Source organism: Arachis ipaensis, chromosome B01 (assembly GCF_000816755.2).
Source record: "Arachis ipaensis cultivar K30076 chromosome B01, Araip1.1, whole genome shotgun sequence".
Taxonomy (NCBI): Eukaryota; Viridiplantae; Streptophyta; class Magnoliopsida; order Fabales; family Fabaceae; genus Arachis; species Arachis ipaensis.
The window spans coordinates 14152025-14162683 of record NC_029785.2 but is presented as its reverse complement, the minus strand read 5'-3'; the positions used below and the strand labels follow the sequence as shown (position 1 = coordinate 14162683).

At 33.6% G+C, this 10659-nt stretch overlaps 1 protein-coding gene across 3 annotated transcripts in view; it reads right to left on the bottom strand.

Moving 5' to 3' along the window:
• LOC107625720 (suppressor of mec-8 and unc-52 protein homolog 1) overlaps positions 858-10659 on the bottom strand; it is an 11810-nt gene continuing 2008 nt past the window's right edge. For 2 of the 3 annotated variants that reach the window (XM_021117799.1, XM_016328424.2), the window contains 16 exons: positions 10229-10297; positions 9880-10090; positions 9537-9689; positions 8234-8282; positions 7086-7169; positions 6825-6928; positions 5854-5940; positions 5686-5739; positions 4749-4844; positions 4278-4405; positions 3844-3970; positions 3703-3762; positions 3487-3594; positions 1980-2080; positions 1641-1692; positions 858-1204 (listed from right to left, as the gene is read on the bottom strand). In XM_021117799.1, the coding sequence (XP_020973458.1) occupies positions 1106-1204; positions 1641-1692; positions 1980-2080; positions 3487-3594; positions 3703-3762; positions 3844-3970; positions 4278-4405; positions 4749-4844; positions 5686-5739; positions 5854-5940; positions 6825-6928; positions 7086-7169; positions 8234-8282; positions 9537-9689; positions 9880-10090; positions 10229-10257 (1542 nt within the window). In that variant the 5' untranslated portion in view covers positions 10258-10297 and the 3' untranslated portion in view covers positions 858-1105. Of the gene's footprint in view, positions 1205-1640; positions 1693-1979; positions 2081-3486; positions 3595-3702; positions 3763-3843; positions 3971-4277; positions 4406-4748; positions 4845-5685; positions 5740-5853; positions 5941-6824; positions 6929-7085; positions 7170-8233; positions 8283-9536; positions 9690-9879; positions 10091-10228; positions 10298-10423; positions 10638-10659 lie in introns of those variants that run through there. The other variant, XM_016328436.2, reaches the window with a different exon arrangement.

Sequence of the window (10659 nt, the reverse complement as noted above, 5' to 3'; positions counted from 1 at the left end):
GATCTTACATTATAAGTTTCACCACTTTTTTTTTTTTGGTGACGGAAAAGATCAAAAGACAAAAAAATAAAACACAAGTCAAGCTAAACTAGCTAGAACCGATAGCATCCTACACTAGGATTTACTCCAAGTGTACACCAAGCTTGATCCAAAAAATATGAGCTGAATCACTTCTTGCTCCAGATTTAGTCAACCAATCAGCAACACCGTTAGCGTTTCTTCAAATCAGAAACAATTAAGTCCACAAACTTATCTAAAAGAGACCATTGATCATAAACACAAGGATTAATCCAAAGTACCACAGCACCACACACACAAAAAAAACCCTCTTTCAAGCTATTGAACACTTTGATCACATTTTTCCAAACATAAAAAGCCCAACATCTACAAAACCTTTACCAACATCAACAAAACCTTTCCCAACGAACAAATACTTTAGTTAAGAATTATACTTATAATTTCTCTTTGCAGTGAAGAAATTGCCAAACAAACTTCTCCCAAAAAACAATGTTAACACACCTAGAGTCTCTCACCCTTAGGCCTCCGTGTTTTCTCGGAGCCACAACTTAGTCCAATTCACAAGGGTTAGTTCCCACGTCATCAAATCAATTTTTTCACAAACATAGGACAGGAAGAAGGCTACTTGCATATTATACAATGAAATGGAAGTCAACACCGACTTAACCAAACATAACCTTGCATTGTTAAGCATCCTACCTTTTCAGCTAACAAACCTCCCTTGAACCTTGTCAATAACCTCCTGCCCCGTCCTTTTCGCCACTCTATCATGGCCAATGTTTTGGATAATTGGAAACATATATTTGTAATGAGTTGAGTTTTTTGTTTGATGTGTAATCTCTAAATAAAAAGTTCCAGGGATTTTAATTTCAATTTTTTTTTCCTTTAATTTTAACAAGACGATAAACCATAAATCATAAATAAAAGTACAATCTCACCTACAATTCCCACTGGCAGCGTACGAATTAAGAAGCTACAAAATGGAAATAAGAGAAAGAAAAAACATTGTACAGCTACAAACGAGAAACATGTATTCATATGATTTTCGTTTGTGCTTATGGAGGTCACAATAGAGGGAAGACGAAGATCAAGGCTTCCATAACTTCATTGTGCAGTCTTCACTATAAGTTGCAACAAGATTCCTATGGGGATGATGGGTGACGCCTATAACTTCCTTCTCATGGACCTATCATTAACCAGAGAGAATATCATTAACCGTGAATATGTTGTATATCAAGAGATAAACATAAGTTGTGTTAGTGGTGGAGAAAACACAACATATAGAATAAGTAGCTTGAATATCATTTGGATTGGTTATTTTAATGGAAAAAGTACCATATTATTATTAAAAAAAAAAAAAAGTATTCTATAAAATTCAAAAGAATAAAGATATTTTTATACAATTTAAAAAAAAAAAGTTTTTATTTTATCGAGTGCTTGGATTGGCTCGACTCCAAGATACAGCTGGAAGATACAAGTATAAAAAATATGCTAGCTTATAGATCAACTAACACAATGGTACCTTATATAAACAATATCACAATGTTATATTGTTTCTGGAAAATGAAATTAATTTGAGAGAAATTTATAAATCTAATGTCAGGCTATCTCAAGCAACATACCTTCATCAGATGCTCTAATTTGCCAGATTGGTGACTGAAGCAGTACATATTCCTGCATTTAATTTTCAAATCTCCCAAAGAATTAACATAACAATTTGGAAGTAAAACTAAGGAGGATTAATTCAAATAAAAATTTAATTACAAATTGGAAAATCTCGTGAAAATCATTTTCTGAAGTTTATTAAGGATTAAGCTAAGCTCTTTATTTTCAAAAACCGAAAATATAGCAAGCACAAAAGTCTGAGTAATAAGGCTAAGGCATGGTATAACATCTTTGTCTTCCATCTTGCATGAAGAGACAATATTATAGAACAAAATAAGAAGTATAAATCTATATACCTGTCTTCACCGACGCAATAAATCCATTCTCCTTTAGGTGAAACACAAGCAGCAATGAAGTCGCCACCCTCTCTTTTACCAGATGAGAAGCTCTTAACAACCTAACATGTTTGACACAGAAAAACACGCTTAGAATATAGGACCAGAAATGTTCACAGAATAGGACCACTTATATCAGATAGCATTCACAGAAATGTTCTAACATACTTGGGCACCAACTTGCCTAAAATCCAGTAGTTAACACGCTCTCTCTTATCATAGTTTGAAGAATAATGATTCAATTTCATAACTCATGCAGTATGGGAATCTCATTTTTTATCTTAATAGCACCTACTACAAGTACATATGTATTATTGTTGATTTTCAACAAAAATCAAAATCCACTTCAACCATTCAATTGTACAGTTAGATTTTCTGATCCCATCACAACATCACAATTTATGACTATATGCTTTTATATCCCATTGAGAATTGAATAAAACCACAATCACAATGCCTGCAACATCCATTACATGCATTTTAGTCTCAATCTTTAAATATTGTAAACATGTAATATAGTGTTATCTTCAACAACATACAATAATAACTGAATCTTAAAAATACATATCATTTAGAAAATAAAACAAAACAAAGCTTCAAAATTCAATTACCTTGGTAAAAAAAATTAAGTTACAATTTCCAAAACTTGCAGCATTATTATATTTAAATTACATGAAAACTGAATTTCATTAGTATAGAAAAGGAGAGGGAGAAAAGAAATATGGTGATAATCTATCAACAAGATGATGAATAAAATGGTTGCACAATTGCACCATCAAACTGTTACAAGGAAAACTACATAAATGTAGTAGATTGATATATTTATACTAGAAAGTATAAGAAACCTTTATCACTCCAAACCTATGAGTTTCATACTATGACATTTAGAACCAATCCTAAACTAAAGCTGGTTGGTCAATCCCAAGCCCCGATAAAGAGGATTGTGGTTGGTCATCAACAGCTAACATTAAAAATTTGTCAAATCTTTATGACATGGATCATGGACAGGATGGTGATTTTAGGTTATTGCCAAGAAATGTATTGGAACACTCAGTACATTGTCAAATATTAATAGCTTAAACATGGATATTATAGAGCACTATCCATGACCCCATATGATATGACAATGCTTAGTTGTTATTAGAACTAATAAAAAGTGGAGAGGTAAGACATCATATGAAGCAAGTACCTTCTGACTCCAATATAGTAATGTAATGACTATTAATTCTTAAATATGAAAAATTTCAAAATAATTAAAAGGCAGAGAAACAAATACAACAAGACTATAGAGAATTTGTGTATCTCAGTAAATTCCCCAATTTCACCCCATGTATATGCAGAAATAGATATTTTCAACAGAAACCATGAACATTAAGGAAAATACTTTTGCAGCCACATTAATCTTCATAGCAATATCCCCCTAAATCAAGTATAAAAAATGACAAGTCATCCACTATATAATATTTACCTGTCCTTGTAGTGTCATGATGTATATTGATGATGTTTTATTACAAACAATAATGTGGTCAGTAGTCTTGGGGAAAATATGAACAGAGTTGACAGAAGCATCACCTCCCTAAAAATTCAAAAGAAGCAAAAATTAGGCAGAACAACAAATTTAGAGAGATGCGATAGTAGATTGAAGTTTCTATGCAGTAATAATGGAAAGTTATTAAATACACACTCTTAAAGGAGGTGGCGGCTTAAAAGTTTGTATGCAGTCTGTTGTCTTCACATCCCAGACCTACAATTAGTAGAGGGAAAAGAATTATTATGAATATCCAAGAATTATTATGCGACACATATATGTTGCTGAATAACTGACCTTCACTGTACAATCACTAGATGCAGTAATGATACGACTACCATCAGTTGTGAAAATTGCATCGTTCACATAAGATGTATGCCCACGGAATTCTTTCAACATCTTTCCAGATTTGAGACCATGGATTCTATATTACATCACGAGAAACAATTGCATTAGCAATTACTAACATTTTATTAAAGAAATTATAATAAAATATCAAATAGCTCTAGAGTCAAAGATTATAATAAGTTGTGTAAAATATAAATAGTTGCACCCAATTTAGCAAATTTTACTAGCAATCCCTGCAGTGTAAATAATAGTACCATCTAAAGCTCTTACTCCCTAATAAGCATTTCCCTTCCTTACCAAGTCCCTAACATATTCCATGAAGGCTCTAGGCTCATAAATGGTTATTGAAATATGGACATCAAACAAGTTAATCGAGAAAAAACCTTGCTGTGCTGTCAAATGATGTACTCAATAATTGGCTTCCATCACGAGAGAAGGAAAGGCTTGTCACACCTTGGGAATGTGCACGTTCAAGACGCCGCAAGCATTGACCAGTCCTTATACGCCAGACCTGAAATGAACGACCAATTATACAGATTAAAGTTCCACTTATTAACAGATCAGGTGAACAATGTTATCACACTATGAATTTACAGCAATTGCGGCACAGATAAAAGATGATGAAACATATTGGAATAACCATAAACCATATAGAGTGGCATACAATTAACTAGGAGGACTAGATATGGTAATGAACAAAAAGCTTCATTTAGAAACAAAGCATAAAGACAAAGATAGTAAAAATTTGCAATAGTATTATGATCAGTTGCTATTTAATTCCTCTTATTTTCATTTTAGAATTTCATCAAAGGGATAGTTCAAACAACCATAAAAGGCAGACAATTTACACTCACTTTGATCTTTCCATCTTGTGATCCAGATGCAAGCATCTCTGAATCTCTGCTAAAGTCTACACAAAGCACGGCATCCTCATGCATCATGAACACTTCCTGTAAGTTCATAGAATCAGACAAGGTGCAATGCAAAAAATGACTAGACTTACTGTACACAATACTATACGAAATTCCCTTCCATAAAGCACAAACATATTATTTCAATGTGCAACTACTTTGTTCCAGAAGGTAAGCATGTCTTGTTAGTATTGATAGTTTTAAAACTCGGCTACGTGAATCACGATGTTTTCATGCAAAACAACTCAACAGGAAAGCTCTGATGAAGGTCTAATCCGTGTACTACATCACAAAACAACCCCCATGCATACTAAAGTTACAAGGAAATGGCAAAAATAAATAAATAAATCATTTCTGCATTTATGGCAGTAGTTCCAAATTGGCAACCAAGACTAATCATTATTTTTTCCACAGCTTCCAGTGAATCAATAAATGCAAAGGTGCAAGGGACACTAAAGGTTTGAGAGATATTTGAGGCTCAGAAAATTCCACTTTTTCTTTTGGATGGAGTAATTAAAGAGGGCTAAGTAATTTTAGAGAGAATTTGAAATCTCATGGTAAAATATTGTACTTGCAGATATATATGAAGGGATATACAAATTTCAAGGGATTTTAAGAAGGAAATTGAAGTACCTAAAAGTAACAAAGAGGAAAGTCAGTCATATTAAATGCAAGTAATATATTTATTTCATCCAAATAAGAAATTGTGCAATTGAAGGGAATTTAATCGAACCCTTTGAATTTCCATGTATTCCCTGAAATTTTAGAATACTTCATCCAAACACAACCTAAGGAAACGTATTAGCCAAATTGCTATTTCAAAATTCATCAAAATACATTATACTTAGTCTCAAAAAATTTCAAATACAAACTCACTTACATCTGCCTGGTACTGAAGATCTTTCTTTAGTTTTCCACTTAAGTAATCCCAGACCTGGAAATTTGTCCGCAAATTAAGAAAGAAGCTCATAAAAATTCTAAAGAAATTAAAATATTTCAATATTTGTTTTCCTATCCCAAAAACATTAAATATTCTAATCTTGCATACCTCGATAAACCCATCAACCGAGCAAGATACAAGAAACTGCCCATCTGGTGAAAAGCAAGCGCATTCTGCATGACTTTTTGTCCCAAACTAAACAAGCATACAGGAAAAACACAAGCTATAAGGGTCAGATTCTGCACCGTCCACCATCATTATACAAAAAGGAGCTAGTAAGGAATAACGACTTTTACTATGGAAGTATGGATGACAAATAGAGAAACAAACTAGAAGCACAAGGCAACCTCTAAAATGCGACATAAATACAAGGTCAAACAACCGTGACTTTTCAAGAGATAAATAATGATGAAGTAGGAATGACCATCGTATACCAATTAGCAATACTAAAACAGATTGTAGTTCAAAGGCTTTAAGGATGGCATAACTACCCTAATAACTACAAAACCAACATCTACTAGAAACCTGCCAAATTAGATAATCAGTGCCAGATTATCAGGACCCATGTACATCTTTGGACAATACCCCTTAGCGACCACAGCAACAAGTGCATAAACAAGTGATGGTTAAAGCTTGAACACCAGAAAACAAAACAGCTCCTCCTTCTTCCCCATCACCTCACCTTCCTAAAACTAATCTCCTACCAAGTGTCATATAACCTATAGCTCAATAGAGGTTAATGTATGTTTCTACAGTTCCTGTATAATAAATAAAAATACCTAACCTCAAACAGGGTTAGTGTGTTACTCATGTTTATAACAGAATATTCATTCTTGAAACTAAAAGGAAGAAAAAATGTTATATAGATAATACTTTAAACAAACCCAAAAAAAAAAAAAAACATAACCCTTGTTTGTGCCATCAGTCCTATCTTTGCAGCATTACATGAAAACTTCCTTGGCACAAATTTGCAGGAAATCATGTAGCCTTGCAGATTTGTTTCTTTATATCTCTAATGATGTTCACATCCATTTAAGAATATAACTAAAACAATTGATTAAAACATATATTAATCATGCCTTTATTGTGTGTGAGAGATTTGTCGGGTACATGTCATCTACATCTTGTTTCATAGCAGCTGTTCCACGGAACAAATCAAATTGTGTTCCAGGAGGTAGTAACCCTGAAAGATCCCAAAGGAAAACACCGCATCAATGAGTTGAAGAAAAGTAGAATAGTTGATGTCCTGCACTGAACTGAAACAAAAACAAAATTGCAAATAGTGAATCGGATACAAATGCACACTTCAAAGTGACATCAACATATTACTGGGTGATTACCTTGATGCTGCTGCCACTTCAAAGCCTGACCAATTAGAGCCATTAGTCGAGACGGAGGGACTACAGTAACTTCAGCAGCAAGAGCTGAAAATGCAAAATGCAAGTTAGTTCCAGTTTTCAAGCAATATAAAATGGCACAATGTACTTATACAATCATAAATGGAAAAAATAAACCCACAATAATAAGAACCACCTTGGTGGTTATGAACTTGAGCCATTGAATTATATTAGAATGAACTTTTCTTTTGTGTATGGTTCGATGCTTGTATACAATTTACCTGGGGCAGATTAATATTAGAGTAATTAAAACAATCCTGATTTCAGTCATGTTTAGACTAAAATCTCAATACCTTCTACATTTTTTTACAGAATTAGTAAACTAAATTTGAGACTCGAGTTTGAGTTAGGAACTTGAACAGTTGAACGTTCACTGAATGCTGCCATGCCCACAATCTTACAACACACTTATAGCAAGAATATTGAATTTTATTTAATTAATGATTATTATAGTGTATAGCATAATTAGAATGCTAGTATTCTACTACAGTATTATATAGCTGTGGAAAAGGTAGGAGTATAAGCAACGTTTGTATACACAATACCATAAGAAAATTATCTCCGGGGCACATATTTGAGTGTAAACATATTATACAACAAACGGTATTTTATCTCTTCTATTATCTTTTGCAAAGTTTCTCAATCCTCACAGGAACCCATATCAAAATGCTAGAAAAAACACAATTCATTCAACAAGAAAAAATGAAAAGGGAAGCTGGACAGCCCGTCACCAAAAGAGAAAAAGGAAAGGAGTCCACCAGTTCAAATGATAAGGAATTCTCCAAACCATTACATCCTTAAAAGAAACAATCCTAGAATTATCCTATAAGGGATCTTACAAATGAAAGAATTCCAACTAAACAAAATTGATAACAGGGTATAAAAATGGAATTGGTTTCCTCAAACCTAACAGACCACAAATTTTTCACATCATCACTTTTAACAAAACAAAACGAAAACAGAAAACAAAACTCTAGCAACAAACTGGTTCTCTATCAATCAGAGGAGGGTTCATTTTAAAATTCCAACCAAGACAGAAATATTCATTACAATCAGATACAGCAACTACCAGTAAAGTAGAAGGAAAAAACCTTGGGCAATTAGCGCACGCCGCTTCTCTTTTGTTGAGTCTTGATAAGCCTGTCAGATAGATCACAATTCAGACCTATTCATTTTTCAAGAAAACATGACAATAATACATGAAGATTGTGGTATTTATTTTACAATAAAACATGAGAAAGAAATCAAATCGTTGTATTTAGTATGCTAGCCATAGTAGCACTTCACTAGTTGCTTAATAGGCACTACTGAGCCTCGTTTTTTTAATTATTAATATTTTTCATAGAATTTATAATATATTGAATCGAACAATATATTTATTATAATTTTAATAATATTTTTTAATAGCTTTTTTATTTACATAGTAATTACAATAAAGAAGACATAATAATGTCTATGAGAAATATATTCTATTTTTTTCTTAAAAAATAAAAAATAAAAAAAGCTGCACTCCTCTAGCAAATTATTATCAAAATATTCAAAACCTCTTCCTCTCTTATCTCTACATAATGTAATAGTCATAAATAAGCTTAACTATAGCTTAATTATGTGAAGCTTGTTGAAAACTTTTTACATAGCCAATCTCAAGTGTAGACAAAAGAAGTGGTTTATGTTAGGCCCTCAATAACCAACATAAATGTTTGCCAAATCCCAATGACATTGAACACACTCCCCCGCACATAAGAGTCTCTATAGATTTGACGGTTAGACTACAAAAAACCACCCTACGTTGGGCTAAATTTTAGCTTCTAGTTAGACGAATGGGGTCAAATAGGGATCCAATCTTGATCATAGTAACCAAGTTGGGTTGGTCTAGTGGTTAGCTCACTAGTCCGCTTAAGCAAGTGTCGGGGATTCGAATCCCACCTTGTGCATGCAGCAACCCATTGGCCAGCGGCAAACCCTTAAATGGAGCTCAGTACCGCGACGAATTAGTCCTTGACCTGTCGGGTTGGGGGATACCGTGGGAAACCAAAAAAAAACTAGTACCTCCAAATGCTAGAGTTGCGTAGAAACATGTGAATAGTTCTATACCTTAACATCATCAAACATCACTAAGTGTCAATTATTTTTCAGGTTTGTCTATCCAAACTTCGAATGCACACATGCCTCATTTAAGAGCAATCCACTTTCCCCGACATAGGAACACTATATACTACCAACCTAAAACAAACAAAAAAATCTAGGAACTTATCATGCATAAAAAGTCACAAACTCACAATTGACCATGACACAGTCTAAGCAGAAAATTAAAAAAAGTAGAAAAAGAAATTAGCAAAACATTGATTGATTTGGAGAGCAGGCAATTGCAAAAATGTAAATAGCGATCAGTACCTCATTCGGGTCAAAATAAGTTCTGACCAAGAGATGTTCAAGACGCAAATATCTTTCAGGTTGCTCCTGTTTCATGACACCCATCACCTGTGTTTGCCTTAAAATTGCACGGGCAGTATCCAATTCTCGAAGTTCAATCATTTCTAATACAATCTGCAACCATTTGAATGAAGCTTCAAATGAATTCAACATACTAGTAACATGACTAACATAAATAACATTTTTAGAGTGTTGATGTTTTGAGCATCACAAAAATGTAGAGTAGAAGGCAAAATTTTAATATTAAAAAAAATATTTCTATATAGAATGCATACCATGAATGGAAGTGATTAAAGAGAAATACCTGCTCATACAGATCCTCCAATTTATTCCTTGGAAGCTTCAATTGAGAAACTTGAGGCAATATTGCATCCCATCTTCCACTATTAATATCAGCAACAAAGGTTTCAATGCTATCCACAGTGTTCAACGAAACCTGGCACTCGTTCTGAAGTGTCTGAAATGTCTGATGCAAGGAATTTTCTTTGCAAAACTGAAGCACAATTTTGATGACACTGAAAATGACAACAAAAATCAATCATCAAAGGATAAAGTATATTACAACTAGACAGTACATATGTACAGATTAAAAAATTTAAACTTTAATTTTTTTTTTTAAATTTAAGGAATAAACGAGAAATAAGGGAACTTACTCTCGAGCTTCAATTTCTACCGTAGACATCGCTTCTTATTCTATTGGACTTGGATAATTAGAGTTTGCACTGAAAGATAGAAGGAGCTTAGGGTTTTAGTGTTCTTAATTGATATACATGCGAAAAACGGTTAAACGGGAGAATAATAAACGGAGAAGTAAGTTTGGTGCCGCATTGAACTCAAAAGGTTTGGACCTTTCCGGCGAGGGGGTACTCGCCTGCTCCGTCCGGCGAGAGTGCGGCGAAGCGAGCGAGACTGACTGAAGGAGAGCGTACGTAGTGTAGTTGAGTTCACCGAGTTTACTGAGTTTAGGGTTCACAAAGGGCCATTGTAAAGAACTAAAGATTAAACGGTAAAATACGCTTCTATCCCTAACCAAGTAACCATCATCAATTAAAATTTGAAACAATTAAATAGGGTTTGCGTCAAC